We start from the raw sequence: 18,971 nt of genomic DNA, 5'->3' as shown, positions 1-18,971 counted from the left end.
CAGCAAATTTCAAGATAAACAGACCTAAAAAGAGTTAAAATGGTCAATTTTATGTTGCAATTTACCACAATAAAAAAAATAATCTGAAGCTCAATTGGTTGGCGCGTCATCCTGTATACCAAAAGGTGGAGGGTTCAATTCCTAGTCAGGGCACAAACCCAGGTTCAGGCTTGCTCTCCGGTCAGGAGCAACCAATAGATTTTCTCTCACATCGACATTTCTCTCTCTCTCTTCCTCTCTCTCTCTCTTCCTCTCTCTAAAGTAATAATAATAATAATAATCTGAAGTAACAGAAAAAAATCTTTGTACAGCTAAATTGGATTCTTCCTTAGTATTAGTTACAGGATATCTGTAGTTCAGGCTGAGTTAGAATAACATACATGCCGTTTTAGAAATGAGAGAACTGTTCCTTCACAGAGTCAAGAATATATAATGAACTACGGTGATGGCATTTTTAAAAGGGAACCACGCTGGGCATCTTTATGTAGTGTGACATTCTTAGTGTCAATATGTCTTCTTTTCTGGAACGTTTCCATTTCATGGGTCTTTCTGCTTTTCTGTTTGAAAAGGACTAAACTTACGAGTTAGAGCGATGCTGAAAGAAGTTTAAAATTTGTTTTGCATTTGTTGTGTTCCATTCTTGTTCTTTCAGGGGTCCTTCGCACACAGATACATACTTTTTCAAAATTTTCTCTCCTACTTCTCGGAAATCCAAGGGCTCTCTGTGTGTAGTGCAGCTTGCTCCAGAAACACCTGCGTCCACGCCCTGGTTTTCTGGCTGCTGATCGGCACAATGCTTCAATCCCCAGTAACACATTTCTCCACTGTACATCATAGCCAGCAAGTGAATGTCACTGAATATTCCTAGGGAAGTCATTTAGGTTGAGAGATTAGAATTTAGAACGTTAAAAAAGAAACTGATTAATAAAATTCTAATAAATTCCTTTTATGTCATCATTTTTCCTTCTCATTTAATAGTTACACTTAGAAAAGCCAAATATCACTAATGCAATCCTCACTGAATTGGCACTCTATTTTTATTTTATCTATAAATAGAACCCTTCCCCCACCCCCACAAAAAAGAGTACTGTCAGAGACTTTTTTAAAACAGATCATTTAGGTCAGTGTGTTCTTAATCTTTTTGGAATCCTCTTTAAGGCCTCTTTGAGAACCTAATCCAGGGGTCCTCAAACTACGGCCCGCGGGCCACATGCAAATACAAATATTGTATTTGTTCCCGTTTTGTTTTTTTTACTTCAAAATAAGATATGTGCAGTGTGCACAGGAATTTGTTCATAGTTTTTTTTTCCAACTATAGTCCGGCCCTCCAACGGTCTGAGGGACAGTGAACTGGCCCCCTGTTTAAAAAGTTTGAGGACCCCTGAATCAATGGAACCTCTCCTGGGACATATGCCCAAAATTCTACACACAATTTCAGAGTACTCAGAGTCTCCCTGAAGGCCACCATGAAAACAACTTTTAATTTAGGATGTACTCTAGAATCAGTATTACAGTTCCAGTCAAGTATACTACACCTCCTACATTTCCACAAGAATCTACAGAAGTTATCATGCATAAACATGACCCTGAGCCCAGCCAGCATGGTTCAGTGGTTGAGTGTCAACCTATGAACCAGGAGGTCAACGATTCGATTCCCGGTTGGGGTACATGTCTGGGTTGTGGGCTCGATCCCTAGTGGGCGGGTGTGCAGGAAGCAGCCGATCAATGATTTACTCTCATCGATGTTTCTATCTCTCTATCCCTCTCCTTTCCTCTCTGAAATCAATAAAAATGTATTTTAGCCCTAGCTCGTCTGGCTCAGTGTTTAGAGCATCAGCCTGCAGACTGCAGGGTCCCAGGTTCGATTCTGGTCAAGGGCACATGGCCAGGTTGCGGGCTCAATCCCCAGTAGGGGATATGCAGGAGGCAGCCAATCAGTGATTCTCTCTCATCATTGATGTTTCTATCTCTCTCTCGCCTTCTCCCTCTCTCTCTAAAATCAATAAGAATATAGAAAAAAAATAAAAATGTATTTTAAAGAAACATCACCCTGAGAGACCATATAATTCTAAATTATCAAAGATGTTAAATTATATCTAAGATGCTTTATGTTCCCAGGAAAAGGGAATACATGCAGGATTTTCATCAAAAGTTAAAGCAATCTTATTATGAAATAAGGCAATTATATAATTAAACATTTGTGGCACACAAAGTATATTAATTTGGTAGAAAGAGGAACAGACTTGGAATCAAAAAATATAAATAAATGACTATGGTATAAACTATATGACTGGTAAACTTCTTAAAGGCACTAGAAATAGTTTTTTTTATTCTAATGTACAGGTACTTGTATGATTAGAAAAGTCTACCTCAAATGAGCATCATAATCTCAGTTGCTCACCTAATATGACTCATCAGAAAGGATTATGATGGTACTAAAGACACAAAAATAGAAGAAAAATTCAACTTTCAAAACCGTTAGTTTCTATCATCTTGACTCTACTGCAAGCTTTTCATAGTCTTAGCATTTGTCCCTAGAGCTATCCCCTTCACTTCCCCTCAAATCCTGCTTATAAACAGTAGCAAGAGAAGAAATAGCTTTAGCTGAAGAGCTGACTCATTAAACTGTTATATCAATTTTAAAAAATGATCATTTAAGAGCAGAATCTGAGGCTTGCATTCATGAAAATATGATAGACAACACTGACATGTTAATTATACTTTCTGTGTGTAAAACAATGTTCACTTAATAAGTACAGTGCATATTACACATAATCATTGCTTTTTACTTTATTCCTTCATACTTAAAATATCATAAACCTCAGAGAAAAAGCTGAAGCAGCATTAGATGCTATTCAGAATTATATTTTGTATTAGATTCAGCATTTCACTGAATGCATAGCCTTTTTATTTCTGTAATCCTACACCTTGCTTAGTTATTCCTAAAATTAATGGGGTGGTCCTCAGTGGTGTAAAAAAGGCATAAAAACCTTGGTGGAGGAAAGGAAGGAGGTAGAAGCCGAAATGGAGGGAAGGTTGAACGTAAAGCAGGCTGCAGCTTGGGGAGGAGCTGAAGTATATCCCAGAAAGTGAAGCCAGTTGGGTAGGGTGAGAACTGGGATCTTATTTTGTGCCCAACTCCAAGTGAACCTCATTCTTTATATTAAGGAGGGTTGACTGCTGAACAAGGGACACTATCCTGCAGGAAGATTTTACCAGGGACCGAATGAATGGCTATACGACAAAGAGAGGTCCTTAAACTTTAGCCTGCTTTAGAATTACAGGGAGGATGTGCTAAAATGCTGACTGCTGGGCGCCCACCTCCACAGTATCAGGTTCAGGTATGGAGTTGGGTCTATGAATTTGCATTTTTAACAAACCACTAGGACCTAGGGTGATGATGATGCTGTGGACTATGCTAAACTACTTACTGCATTAAAATATCCTGCATTAAAAGGATGAACAATGTAAAAATTAGGCACTTTCTACCTCTCTACTGCCCCAAGGAATCTACTACTCTGTAACTATAGTCTATTGTTTTTAGATAAACTACTTCACTTGCCTGCACAGTCTAGGACACACATGATAGTGGGGAATACAGAGCAGGAGAGGGAAAGTAAGTGAATGAGGGCAGAAAGGAGACTGCCACATTAAAAAGCTGGCAGATTGGCATCCCTAGGAGCAGTGAGGTCTCAATCTGACCGCATCATAATTATGTGAGCTTACTCAAGATTCCTGGACCCATATACTGAATCAGAACCTGTGGTGGCACACAGAAGCCTGTATTTTTAGCAAGCTGCCCTGGCAATCAGCAATGCCAGTTCAGAGCCACTCCTTCAGGGGATCTGAAGTCCAGTTTCTTGGTTAAGCAGTGGGCCAAAGGGTGGCCGGAAGCGGGTGGTCCTCAGTGGCATAAAAGCATAAAGCAAGGGTGTGCAAAGCTCAACTGTATTTGATTTAATCTAGTTAACTCCAGGGTTATTCTGACAAGGCTATTTTTATAAGGACACGCCGAGGAATGAAGCTCAGAGATGGGGTAATGAGGTTTACTGAATAATATCACTTGGTCATTTTTAAAAGCTGAAAACTTAATGACATATAGGTAATGTTCAAAGCACTATATGATTACCTTACTTTGGAAAAAGAAAGAAAAAATATTACTAAGTATAAACTGTTTTATCTAAAATTAGGTAAATTATCATTATGATCTGTCCATAAAAATATTCTGATGACTCATAGAACTTTTCTCCCTAATGAGAATTGGGGATTTTCAGAATTTGTTTTATATTGGCTAACAAAAAAATGAAAAAATAGTTAAATGTCTCTGATGGGGTCTCTGGAGTAATTTAGCCTATGAAAAGTAGGCTTGCTGGTTTCTAGTTACCTTGAGAGAGGAATTACAGAGGAGCAAACAGCTTTAGTTGAGAACAAGAAGCCAACAGCAAGAGAGAACCAAGCACTGTGACAAATCCAATATGGCCATAATATCGTTTTCTTTGTTTCTGGAAAAAAAGTGACTTCTCTGTCTCTTTTGATTCCTGTTATAAATGAAATAGAAGCTAGAAGCAAGAGCAAATGACAATCTAAGAGAAGACACCAGTACTTGACTTGAGGTGGTGACCACACAATACAGGGTTACAGATGACGTGTTGTAGAATTGTGCACCTGAAACCCATATAATCTTTTTAACCAGTGTCACCCCTATAAATCAAATTTAAAAAAAGAAGAGCAGACACCAGTATCACATGCATGTTGAAGAAAAAGTTTCAGGCCATGAGAGTATCTTACCTTGTGGCTACAAATGGGAGTAGGGAAATAGATGGCTTGTGCCACTTTCTTTGGTTCTAAATAGGCTTTAGTGCCCACCCCTACATTTTCTTTTAAGTTAATCCATGCTAGTGCATAAGGAGATGTTTAAAAAGCCATTCTGAATGCAGCTAATCAGTTCACTAGCTGTCTGGAATAAGTACTTCCCACAAGTAAATCAAAACACCCCATGTCTGTCAAAATGTCTACTGAAGGAACACTTTGTATTCACAATAACGCTTCTTTAGGACAGGTTATTTGCCTGAATAAACTAAAATTAAAAGTTTTTGGAGCCAAAACCGGTTTGGCTCAGTGGATAGAGCGTTGGCCTGCGGACTGAGCAGTGCCGGGTTCGATTCCGGTCAAGGGCATGTACCTGGGTTTCGGGCACATCCCCAGTGGGAGATGTGCAGGAGGCAGCTGATCAATGTTTCTCTCCCATCGATGTTTCTGGCTATCTATCTCTCTCCCTTCCTCTCTGTAAAAAATCAATAAAATATATTAAAAAAAAAAAAGTTTTTGGATATCACCAGCCAGTCGTGTATTAGTGACACTTATATCATGTTTTTTTCTATCTAATTTTTTAAATAGAAAAAGCCTACAGAAACTAACAAAGGAGAATTAAACTTTATCTATAAAATGAAAATATAGAATAATCTCTAAGAAGTTTTCTTTTCCCCATATTTGATTTTCCCCCATCAAAATTTCAGATCAAGTATAAAAGAAAGTTTACACACGGATCATGTACATCACTTGCCAGCTACATGACTATGAACAGGTATTATCTGGTTTATCAGGGCCTCAGTTCCTCCCATTGTAAAAGAGATGGTAAAAATAAGTGGTTCTTCCTCCTGCACCTCAGTCTAAAACCCAGATGATCCTCTATATCCAATTCCTAACATTTTTAAGTGCACAGATGTTCATGGCAGAAACTAACAGTCGCCACCCAATATTCATTCATTCTCCCTTTCTTTCTTGGTAAAGAGACTTAATTTTATTTGGGATGGCAATGTACCAGAAAAGGACTATACTTTCCAGGTTCCCTTGTAGTTACATGACTCCATGTGGCCAGTGAAATGCAGGTAAAGTGATGCTCCAAAGGAGTGAGTGGACTTGGGTGAAAGAAGCATCTTTTGCCAGCCCTGTAGACTGAAACATAGGTGAGAGGGAGGCTTCCAGGAGCATGCTGGGACACTGAGAACGCCAGCAGGATCCTCACAGGGAAGCATGCTGCACAGCACTGGGAAGCACTGCTCACATTGTATTCTCTATACAGTACCTTCCTCTGAAGCTGAAGAACTCTGATTCTAAAGATGATGAAGGAAAAACATAGGAACCTGATGACACCAGGAAGCCAACATAACCAGTTCTGGGTCTTTTTTATGTGCAAGAGAAGTACAGGTCTATCTTGTTTCAAAGTTACTTCCAATTTCTGTTACAAGCAGTAAAACTAAGTTGCTGACCAGGGCTACGGAGGGATGTAAAATGTAACAGGATATATAACGCTCCCAAAATTACAAAACAGACAGGTTAAGAGTATTTTTCTATATTACATGAGAAGATCTCTGAATTTTTAGAAGCCATTTTATTTTTGTCTTTGATGTAATTTGAAATTTACTTAAATCAGAGTAAAATATGATAAACTTCTTAAATTTTTAAAAAACTTTAAAAACAAAAACTTCAAAAAGAGATCACATTACCTTCACTCAGTAACTTAGCTGTGTCTAGGTCTTGGAAAGAAACTCCTTCATCTAATTGGGTAGGACACCGATAATTTAGCATCTGTAGCAAGTAACTGATTCCATCAACAAGGTACTAAATGAAAGTCAAAGCCAAAGAATTGAAAGTATTACATGCAAAGCTATCGGAACTTCAAATGTTAACTTTTTCCCATTCTTTACTCAAGAAAAATGGGCTAATATATAGCTAGGTCTTATTGCTATTACATTTCAATAGTCTAAGGATCTATTACCTCAAAACTTTTATAATACATATTCTAAAGTGTCATCTTCAAAATGCTCCAGTTATGAGTATGGAAGAAAAAAAATCATTAACCAAGAACACACGATTCAGTAATATACTTGTCAAAAATGTTCTCAGAGGAAGAAAAGGATAAAGATGTGTTCAACAGACCTAGCTGGTTTGGCTCAGTGAAGAGCGTTGGCCTACAGACTGAAGCGTCTAAGGTTCAATTCCAGTCATGGGCACATGCCCGGGTTTCGGGCTCGATCCCCAGTAGGGAGCGTGCAGAAGGCAGCCAATGGATTCTCTCTCATCATTGATGTTTCTATCTCTCTCTCTCTCTCTCTCTCTCTCTCTCTCTCCCTTCCTGAAATCAATAAAAATATATATATTTTTTTAAAATGGTGTATTCAACAATTTATTAAAAATATGTATGTACTTACTATAATTTAGAAATGATATTCTCAAATTTTTACACCTAAAAGGGTGACCGCTCATTTCCAGGCCCCCATGAACCATATGTACAATCAACCCGTTAGACTCCCTAGTGACACAATACTAAGACCGTCTTGAGATTTATTGATTTGGTCAGAGAGTCAAACCAAATCAGAGCCAGTTTTCTAGCAGCAGAGTCACGTGGGTTCTTCAGGCGTGATCTGCTGACAAAGAGGCTCACAACCACGTTTGTTTTCTTCAGGCCAAAAACTATGCTTAAAAATTAATATATGTTGTCTACCTTATATTTAAAAAAAACAACAACAAAAAAAATCATGAACTTATAGAACTTTCCAGTAAGCAAAGGGCTTTTACCTGTTATCTTACTTAATTCACAGTAAGTCCAATTTGTTTACGATTACACAGCTAGTAAGCAAAAGACGTGGAATGAAGACCCCTTGGTTCCAATAGTCTTTACACCACACCAAAGACAGCTTTTAGGAACCTATAAACTTAACAATCAAAAAGGACTGAGGAATGCCTTCTTACCTCTTTAAGCAAACCAGATTTCCTCGTGAGCCACTCTCTCCTTTTGGTCAGAGAATGACAATACATATAAAGTAGGGCTCCTCGTCGCCAAGAGAGACATTCCAAGAGTTCGTCCCCAAGTAAATCGCAGTGCTGAAACACAACAGAGACAGAGCTAAGAAGAGAAATGTGATGTCTGTAAAAGTAAGTTAAATTTCAAAATACTGAGAAATTAAAAACACTTATTTCACAACATTTTCTCTTCGTTTAGCTATTTACACAGGAATGCTGTACTTTGAATCAATTAGAAATACAGACATCTATTGCTACATGAAAATTAAAATAACTACTCCACTTATAAATATTTTTAGAAAATAGTTTAAATATTTTAGTAGCAAATTCTAATGTATATAAAATATAAATATTCAATAATCTGATTTAAAAGATAGTTTTTTAGAACTACATATTACTTGAAACAAGATCTTACCTATTTCTACCATTGCTAGAATAAAATAATAAAAAGATATACACAAAAACAACCTTAATCAAACTTTTACTGTGTTGTGTCATTTAAAATTTGGGAGTATTTGTTTCTACAATTAGCATCCCCCTCATGAACACATAGAGCACAAAAGATATCTAAGGGGAGATAAGCAGCAAGCAGTTAAAGATGAATTATTTCCTTGAAAAAGTAGCCATAGCTGGAGATAAAAATCTTGGAATCATCTAAATAGGATGCCGTAACAAGCATACAACAGGTTATAAAGCAAGAATAGAGACGGTCAGGGGATTAAGGCGGTATCCTTGGGTGCCTGTCTCCAGGATGGGAGGAAGGGGAACTGTTGGGGAAGGAGTAAAACTATAAAAGGACAAGGGATGTGGTCATTAAATTACTCGGGAAATGCAGACCCTCAAGAAAATGCAGTGTCTGCAAAAGTAAAGGGAGCAGAAATAGCAAGTATCTTTGCTTAGAAAATGATCAGGCACTGTAATTACAATACAATTACATCAGGAAAGTATTCTGAAACATATTTAGAAAATATAATACTTTAGGTGTGACACTGGTCTGAAGTGTAATCCCTCCTTCAATCTTAATTTAAAACAGACACAGACATAGTCAAGAAGAAAAAACACAGACTCTAAACGGCAGTCCATACAGCAAGAATTAGCAGCTTCACCATCATTCACGAGTATAAAACTTACTTTTGGGTACATATTATTTTCTTTAACTAAAATTTCTGGTTCTGAAAGAAAAGTGATCAACTCTTTTACTTTCTGGGAAGAGTCTTCAGGGAAATCTTCATCTACTAGCTTGTTCTCCTCAAAATACGTCATGTCCAAAATGGCCTGATGATGTACAAGAGAAAACAATAGCTGTAAGTGATTTCTGCCTGAATAACTCTTACAGTTTAACTTTACATGTGTACAGATGTTTTCTTAGACATTTACATTTTCTAGTGCACTATTTAAATTTGAGGCCCTGGCCAGATAGCTCAGTTGGTTAGAGCATAGTCCCTATAAGCCAAGGTTGTGGGTTCCATCCCTGGTCAGGGCACATACAAGAATCAACCAATGAATGAATGAATGGATAAACAAGTGGAATAGCAAATCAATGTCTCTATTTCTTCTCTCTGTCCTTCCCTCCCTCGCTCTAAAATCAATCAATACATGTTTAAATTTGAAAAGTAGGCAAAATGTCTAGCTGAAAACATAATCCAAGATGAACTTTATGGAAAACTTCATAGCTATTTTACTAAAATACTAAATTAATGCTGACCTTCCTTCCCTCAGAAAATAAAAGCGAGTTTTATATTTTAATTCAGGTAAGTAAATCATATACAATATTATGAAAAGTATAATTATATATTCTTTGCTATTTATACATATATACTCTGGACATTTTCTAAATGGCTCCTGTATCAAGTTAAGATCACTACCTCTAGTTTTGTAAAATGAATCTTCAAAGGATTTGTTTTCCCAAATGCAGATTCAACCCACCAAAGGCAGCATATCACCAACATTATGCAATTCAAACACTAAGACCCCAGCATTCTTAAATACAAGACACTCTGTTCAAATACCTTAAAACTACCCAATCCTTTTTTTTTAACCTATTGGACTAAGATGAACAAAACTGTGTTCTAGTATCAGTTCTACCACTAATCACCTAATCAAAGGACAAGTCAATTTATGTTTTTAAGCCTCAGTTTCTTCATTGATAAAATGAATTGGACTAAATGACTTTCAAAGTTCTTTGCTTTGAAGATAAAAAGAATTGACATACGTAAAGTGGTTCTCAACCTGTGGGTCGCGACCATCGGAAAACACATATAGCATAACAGATATTTACATTACGATTCATAACAGTAGCAAAATTACAGTTATGAAGTAGCAACGAAAATAATTTTATGGTTGGGGGTCACCACAACATGAGGAACTGTCTTAAAGGGTCGCGGCATTAGGAAGGTTGAGAACCACTGACTTAGAACATTACTTGGCACACAGCACTACTTAAGTGATAAATGTTCTTGTCGGAGGTTAAGCCAGGAAGGAGGAGATCATCCTAAGAAAAGTGACCTGTTGATTCAGAGCCATAAGTGGGATCCAAGGGAACCTGGGGACTATAAATCTAGGGCCTTTTGCTGTATTCTTAGAAATAAATTAAGATGTTTAAAACTCTCTCATGTGAAAGAAATGACACAAGCTGGGAGCCTTCTGAAAGGAAAGAAAGCCAGGGCAAGTTCTGCCAAATCACAACAGTTCTTTGGGGTTTGTGAGTAGCTGTCACAGACTCATTTGACCATGACGTTTGAAGGCAGAAGCCATCTTATGTTCTTCCAAACAAAAAACACAGTGCCAGGCATCTCAATGCTGTAAATGTACACGTGAAGGTTAACCAAGTTTACTCTGCTTTCTGTTTCTTTTTTTAAAAAATATATTTTATTGATTTTTTACAGAGAGGAAGGAAGAGGGATAGAGAGTTAGAAACATCGATGAGAGAGAAACAATGATCAGCTGCCTCCTGCACACTCCCTACTGGGGATGTGCCTGCAACCAAGGTACATGCCCTTGACCGGAATCGAACCTGGGACCCTTGAGTCCATAGGCTGACACTCTATCCACTGAGCCAAACCGGTTAGGGCTGCTTTCTGTTTCTTTTCTTTTTGTTATGTATTGGTTTGGGGTGTACAGCTTAGTTGTTAATCATAAACTTTACATATTTCCAGAACCCCAACTGGCACCATACATAGTCATCACAATATTTTTTAAAAATATATTTTATTGATTTTTTACAGAGAGGAAGGGAGAGGGATAGTTAGAAACATCAATGAGAGAGAAACATCGATCAGCTGCCTCTTGCACACCTCCTACTAGGGATGTGCCCGCAACCAAGGTATATGCTCTTGACAGGTATCGAACCTGGAACCTTTCACCGACACTCTATCCATTGAGCCAAACTGGTCAGGGCTCATCACAATATTATTGACTATGTTCCCTATGTTATAATTACTTCCCCGTCACTACTCTTGTAGCCACCAATTACTCTACTTTCTATAAGCACTCATCTGTATTATCCCTGAGGATCAAGTAAGGGCATATGAAGCACTCTATTAACTATAAGATGTTGTAGGAATGTTAGTTACTATCTATAATAATAAAAGCGTAATATGCTAATTAGACCAGATGTCCTTCCGGACGACCTTCCAGACAAAGCCGGGGCTTCGAGGGAAGCCTGGGTCCCGGGTGCTAGAGGGAAGCCGGCAGCCGAGGGAAGGAAGGCCTACTCTTGCACGAATTTTGTGCATCAGGCCTCTAGTAATGAAATAATGTTTAATGTCAACTTGCCTCAGCAATGTTTGAGAAAACCAAGAAAACAGATCTTGTCCATACAGAGGCCTAATCTGAAAGCAAAGAAAAAGAAAAAAAGGGAAAAGGGGCAACAGAACAATCTTACAGAGTTGCATGATAATAACAGAGGGAGTCATGTTCAGAATCCTAAGGAAAGGAGAATTTCAGGGGGGAAAAATAACTGGGGCTCTTTAGAATCCTCCATTTCTTCTGAATAACCTTCAAAATTGGACATAGTCCTGTTTTGCTTACTTACCTATAAAGGGAAGCAATTCTGTTACCTGCAAGATTTTATTCCTTATTTTTCTTATCAATACACATCTACTAAATCTTTACTTCTTTGCATATTGCCTCCAAGTTTCAAGTCTGTATACTTTGTACATACAGTTTTTGAACAAAATCAAACACTTGAAATAGAGAATAACATGATTTTATTAGACCTAAACACTGGAATCGATCCTCTAATTAAGCAATTTGCCCCATAACATGTCAGAAACCACATCTGTCTTAGTACCTGTGTGTAAAGTTCTAGTAGATTCGATGGATTTGAACACTTTTTTTCTTCTCCACACAAGAGTTTCAATTTTTCTAGAGCTGCAGAGGCCCGAATTAAAAAGTGATCTGTAAGAGAGAAAAACATGTTGATTACTTCACATAATTTCAAACTGTTATTTAAACAAAAAAAGTTATGGATCTTAAATGATTAAATAAAATTATGTTTGGCACTGGAGAAGAGCATGGTAGCGATAATAGTTTATGTAAAACAAATATAACGTAATGCCTAATCCTAATTAAGCTAATTTATGATGGACATTTATTCTGGAAAGCTAGACTGAAAACTTCCTAAATAGCCTAAGTATCTTAGATACAGTTGCAGGTAATAGCCTCTACTATCGATCAACTAACCATTCATGTGCATCCCGGGATTGACTTACCACACCTAAAAAGAAGTTGGCTTCTGGGTATTCTACGGATTTTGAAGAACATACCGCTAAGAAAAAAAATAATTCCGCAAATAATCTTGACTAGAACTAGAGCTATCTCATCATAGACCCTAGTCAACAAACTTACCAACTATTTATTCAATCACTGGGGTCAATGTCCCACTATTTCCTGAGTGCGATGACAGCGAGTCCACAAGAACTTAAAAGCCGATCTACATTGTAATAAAGGCTCAAGACTCAAAAGAAAAAACATAAGATCTACAGGCAGCAGAGAAGTCATGAAAGAGAACTGGACTTAAAATCAGAAGTCGAGGCAATTCTCTACTTTTTTTTTTCTTCTTAAGGAAACCACTGTTGTTTAAAAGTGTTCTGATCCCGAGGGGACCCTTGTGAGAACCGAAGTGATGTGTGTGCAAGAACCAATGCAAAGCCCTTCCGTAGAAGACTGTTTACAGTTGAGCTGAGAATCCCAGTTAAGACAGAAACTGAAAACGAAGCAACAGAAGTGTTACTGCTGCACCGGCCTAGCTCTTTCCTGCGCGCACAACCACGACCTGGGTGCTGTCACCAGCGCGAACCTGCAAACTTTTGTGGGCCCTGTTCTCGGGTTCTGCCCCGGTCCCCGGGGCTCCCGAGCCAATGCACGGCAAGCAGCACTGATCTGACTGAGACGCACGCGGTTGTCATGGGTGATAAAATCGCAGCCCCGACGCCAACGCCTTCGCTTAAGGCGATGTGAGTCCTGCGGGACTGACACGGACCGCGCACCGAGCGCGCGCAGACCGCAGGCCGCAGCCCCCGCGCCCACGGCTGCAGCCAGCTCTGCGCCGCCCGCCCGCCTCCCCGCCTCCGCCCCTCACCGTCCTCGCCGGCGGCCTCACTGAGTTGCTGGATGTGGGCCTGGGCGAGGTCCCCCAGCTCCTCCACTCGCCTGGCCACACTGGAGCTTGCGGCCGCCATGGCCACCAGCCGCGGGCGCGCCCCAGCACGTGACCGCGCCGCCAGCGGTCACCTGATCCCCGGGCGCCGGCGCGGCGTGGGGGCGGAGCCCGCCGGGTGGGTGGGCGGGGCCCCGGGCCCCGGGCCCCGGAGGAGTGCAAACTCGGGCGGGCGAAGGGCGTTCGGGGATATTTCCTCCTTCTCGGACTATCCTCCCTCCCATAATCCTGAGCGGCCAGGCTTTAGGGGCGGGTGTGCCGTCGGGACACGCCTCTGCCCCGCCCTCCTCTAAGCCAATCGGAGACGTCCATGCCCCCAGGCTGACCCAATGGGAAGCCAGCTCTCTCCGCGGGGAGCCGGGAGGAGGTTGTCAGCAGCTGGCGGGTGGGCGGCGGGCAGGTGGTGCGCGGTCCCTGGCTCGCGCCTCCCTACCCCGAGTTGCAGCTGCACTCAGTAGAGCCCGCAGGGAAGTCTGGGAATTTTGGTCTGGCAGTGAGGAGGATGCCTGACTATAATCTGGTCAGAAATGGAAAGCCCGATGGCCCCCTTTCAGCTCATCCTAGTCTCCGAGAGGTAATTGGGTGCGGAGCTCCAAGCCCTAGTGGAAGTTGAGTGTCGCTTTTCTAAATCTTTATTTGAGCAGCGGGGTTTGTTTCATTTCTGATCTGCATTGGCTAAGCTGACATTCAAAGTCCTTTATCCGTCTCGCGTTCACTAGTACCCACATTTTGCATTTGCAAACATTCTTATTGTTTGACGTTTAGATTTATTGGTATACGTCTAAAGCGCCCACTGTGCGCAAAGTTCATCCTCCACTGTGAGTTTCAAAGCCCTTAGTCGACGAGTCTGACTTTCATTTTGCATTCCCTGTTTTCAAGTCTATGATCAAATCTTTAACTCAGTTTTTTCGTTTGCAATTTGACACCGTACATCTTGAAAAATCTTCATTCTATCTTATTTCTTATGGAAGGCAGTGTTTTTATTTATTTACACTAAATATAGGGAAATGGTGTATTGTGGTTTATAAGTGAATCACCACAATGCCTTTCTAACTGATGTTTGTAACACCAGTTTCCTCCTCCGATTCACCCTAAATATAGGGGACAGGAATCCTGTATTAATTCTGTGTCCTCAGTGCCTGGTACAGAATGCGTACCAGGAAAATGTTTACTAATTGAACAAAAACTCCACGTTATATTGTCAATTTATTACTCAAATCAGGAAGCTGAAGGCCAGGAAAGTTGCATTATATGACAACGTGGGCTAAGGAGTCAAAACTAATGAGCATTCGACACCTCAAAATGCCAAACCTCACTGTATATTTTAAATAAAATTTACAATTCTACTGACTTGTTAAACAATGATGAGCTTTCAGCAAGAAACATACTTGGCACTGGGAATTATTGCTCAACTGATGGCTCACATGTGTGCATGTCCTCGGAGAGAGCTGGAAGGGACCTGTGAGTATACAGTGCAGCCCTCATTTCCAGATGAAGAAACTGGACAGAATGCAACTGTTAACCACTCCCAATTCTAGAAAACATGATTCTGTGACTAGTCCAAGATCATGCCAAAATAATCACCTACCTTTAGAAGACTGCCCCCCACCACCCCAAAAATATAAACAGATAACAGCCAACCCTTACACACATGAAAGAAAGTGTTTAAAGCCAGAGAAAGCACTTCCTAGGAAAGAAGAAACATGAGCCGTTTTCTCCAATTTTATAGTTATTTATTTTTATTTTTGGAAACCTACATGAATAGAAAAAATAAAATATGCTACATTTTAAAAACTTCTGAAAGAAATTAATAACTCCCTATGAATCTACCAAAAAATATCTTCTAAAATAACTGATCTCATTTGTTCCACTTTCCTCCCCACTTATATACTAGTGTAATGGGTAAAATCCAATTATCTAAGAAGAAATTAACTTCTCAGGATGTTTATAAGACACAAAATCTTTTAAAAATAAAGTTTTCAGTTGTCTCTGAATCACTAGTACTTACAGCTTATGTCATTCTTTTGGAAACTTCCCTTTTCTGCTTTATATTTTTTGTGTGGGTCTTATTTTCTCATATAAATTTGTCACCCTCCTGTGGAACAGGAATTGAGTTCTATTTTTTTTAAATTGCCACCAGCAACTTGCATATAATAGGACCTCATTAAAGATTAACTCCTCTTTTCATTTAATGACCATTGTTGGGTCAGGCACTATGACAGGCACTGGGATTATAGCAGTAAATGAACATGATCACTACCCTCTTAGATCTTATGATCAAGTCAGGGGAGGCAAAGGCATAATGTCACACAATGAATATGTAATTTTAGAATTGTGGAAGGTGTTGTGAATAAAAAGGAGAGGGATATGATTTGATTTGAGAGATGAGAAAATGATATTAAAATCGAAAGGATGAATAAAATTAGCCAGGTGAAGAGCGAGGGTGTGTATCAGTCTGGAGATCCAATCAGAAGAGAGAAACCACATGGAATTGGAACAGGGAAATTTGATCTAAAGAATTATTAACTATAAGGGGGGACTGGAGTCAAAATGGTTTGGCTAGTAAGAAGTAACACAGAGGAATAGCAAGATAAGGAATACCCTTGAGCTAGAGATCCAGACCCCGTGGGAGGAGAGCTCATGGCTGTTGGTGGCTGGATGGCAGGGAAGTCCCTGCACTCTACACCTGTGGAAGTTGCTGGAACTCCACCTTCTGGAACTTGCCAGAACTCTGCATCTGCAGGGTGCTGGGAAAGCTGCTCACGGTGAGGAGGTACTCCGCTACAAAATTGCCCCGGGGGTGCCAGGGAAGCGGCATGAGTGCGGGAGCCTGATGCCAGAGGAGCTGCCCACGTACAGGAGCCGCCAAGAAAGGAAACGACCCAGGAAGACCTTTTGCCTCCTGCGGTGTCTCTCTAGTTCCCTCTACTGACAAAGCTTGACATGGTGTCTGCTGACAAAGGAAAAATACATTTAAAGGACCCGATAGATTTTTCATAAAACCAGTAAAAAATAAAAATAAATTGGGAGCTGAGAGTCAATAAGTCTATAACCAGCACAGTGGAGAATAGCATAGCAGGCACCGTGAACAGCATGTGCGAAGACTCTGAGTTTGGGGAGAGCTAGGTAGTTTGCAGGAATGAGAGAAGGCCCAAGGCTGCTGCTGGTGTGGGGGGATTAGAGCACGGTGAGGCTGAAGAGCACAGGTGATCTCCTGAGGGGAATGCCTCACTCACAACCATGGAAATGAACCCGTGGGGGCAGAGTGAGCCCCACTGACCATGTCCATATTAACAGACCCTGTCTTCTGGCCATGGCCAATTCATTTATTCAATTAGGTGGTCATAGGGACAGTGGAAATGGAGAGAAGTGAATCCGTTTGATGCACTACATGAGTAGAGCCAATAGCACTTGGTGACAGGATTTGAGGTGAGAGGTGAAGGAGAAAGAGATAGCGAGGATAACCCCCAGGCTTCTGTCAGGAGCTACTTGGCCAATGGCAGGGCATTTACTGACTCAGGACTCTGGAGGAGGAACTCACTGGTGAGGGAGACAAGAATTCAGTCTTACTGATTTCTAGAGGTCTTTGTGTAAACCCACGCTGAACAAAACTTTTATCTAATGTGACTTTTTACGTTCATCTGAAAAAGCAACTGGCAATTCATTTTTTAAAAAATATACTTCTTTTATTGATTTCAGAGAGGAAGGGAGAGGGAGAGAGAGATAGAAATATCAATGAGGAGAGAGAATCATTGATTGGCTGCCTCCTGCACACCTCCCACTGGGGATCAAGCCCACAACCTGGGCATGAGCCCTTGGCTGGAATTGAACCTGGGATCCTTCAGTCTGCAGGCCGATGCTCTATCCACTGAGCCAAACCGACTAGGGCAGCAATTCAGTTTTTGAGTTTGGAGAGAGAGAGGGAGAGGGGGAGGGGAGGAGAGGTTAGGGAGGAGATGAGGGGAAAGGAGGAGAGGGGAGAGGAGTCTGATCCCCTAGAGCAGTGGTTCTCAACCTTGGCTGCACATTAGAATCACCTGGGAATCTTTTTAAAATCCTGATTTCTGTGCCTCATCCTCCAGAAATTCTGTTTCTTTGTTATGGGGTGGGGCCACAACATTAGTAACAAAGAAACAGAATTTCTGGAGGATGAGGCCCAGAAATCAGGATTTTTAAAAGATCCCCAGGTGATTCTAATGTGCAGCCAAGGTTGCGAACCACTGCCCTATAGGCAGGATGGTAATTAAGAGCTGATCTGTGTAAAAAGAGCTTGAAAAATTAAAGGCCTGATAATTAGAGGGGTCTTAAATAATAAGAACTATATAATTTAAGCTCTAGAATAAATTCACCCAGGAACAGAACAGAAAGACAGCTGTGCCATTTAGGGTTTCCTGGTCTCATTCTATCTCACAAGAAACTATTTCTCCTGCTCCACTCCCCAGGGTAATTCATCTTTTTCCCTATCCCATGGGCAGCCTTGTTTTATACTGTTTCCTTTAGTGTTTTAAATACTATCCATATGACCTGCAAGATGTATCTGCCAAATAAACCAATTCTAATAAGCATGCACTATTGCTGCAATACCAGCTAGCTTCCAAGCTGTGTGCTTTGTTGGGGACATGACATTTAAAGATAGAGTACATTATTAGAAGTTCCAACCGTACCAATCTTAATAATCCTAGTGCAAATGAACAGAACACCTCGAAAACATTACAAGTAATTGCTACTTGACTTGCAAAGAATCCATTAAAAGCTACACTTTGATTTATATCTCCACTTTAAATCCCTGATAAGCAAACATTTTATTTACTTATTTTAATTTCTTTATTAAGGTATTACATATGTGTCCTTACCCCCCCCCTTGCCCCCCCACCCCCCACTCATGCCCTCACCCCCCTGTTGTCTGTGTCCATTGGTTAGGGGCTTATATGCATAAGCAAACATTTTAAAACCATATCCACACAAAACCTGGATTACAACAGATCAGCTGTACTCGCTGTCTTAATGAAAAGCTCTGTATCGGGGAATACATTTGGCTGCAACTTAAATTTTGGCTGCAGTCAGGAAACTACATTGAAACAGTGAGGAAGAGCATGTTTTGGAAAACAAATCCCAGAGGCAGCACAGGCTTCAGGGCTGACGTGAACCAGAGGCCCAGCTGCATTTCCCAGGAGGTCTCTGGCCTGCGTTCCTTCTGCGTTGGCTTTGTCCTTGGCCTGACAGCGAAGGGACTGCAGCCGTTCCAGGCCTCCTGGCTGAGGACAGGATGTCAGAGGAGCAGAGGGGCAGTAACTGCCAGAAGCTCTCATAGAATCATCAGGAGGCCTTGTCCAGAATTTCAGATCAAACGTTGGTTTAGTCTGGTTGAGCACACCTGGCCCCAAACCAATTACTGATCCTGGGTCAAAATTGCCCTTATGCTGATCAAATCTGTGCCAGGCAGGATTCTCCAGAGAAAGGGAACCAATGAGGGTGATTTTACAAACACACACACACACACACACACACA

General features: G+C 40.5%; 1 protein-coding gene across 1 annotated transcript; it reads right to left on the bottom strand.

The window, feature by feature from the left end:
- Window positions 1-6: 6 nt before the first annotated feature.
- On the bottom strand, window positions 7-13,519 carry CUNH5orf51 (chromosome unknown C5orf51 homolog). Its single transcript, XM_006090158.3, has 6 exons — window positions 13,385-13,519; window positions 12,095-12,201; window positions 8,935-9,078; window positions 7,753-7,884; window positions 6,507-6,621; window positions 7-864 (listed from the first exon to the last, which is right to left on the bottom strand). Exons 1-6 carry the CDS (start codon window positions 13,482-13,484, stop codon window positions 578-580), a joined length of 885 nt encoding a protein of 294 aa, XP_006090220.1. The 5' UTR covers window positions 13,485-13,519; the 3' UTR covers window positions 7-577.
- Between the last annotated feature and the right edge of the window lie 5,452 nt (window positions 13,520-18,971).

The sequence above is a fragment of the Myotis lucifugus genome, unplaced genomic scaffold, assembly GCF_000147115.1.
Source record: "Myotis lucifugus unplaced genomic scaffold, Myoluc2.0 scaffold_68, whole genome shotgun sequence".
In the NCBI taxonomy this organism is placed as follows: domain Eukaryota; kingdom Metazoa; phylum Chordata; class Mammalia; order Chiroptera; family Vespertilionidae; genus Myotis; species Myotis lucifugus.
Note: the sequence above shows the minus strand (reverse complement) of the source record. Positions and strands in the feature narration are given on the sequence as shown.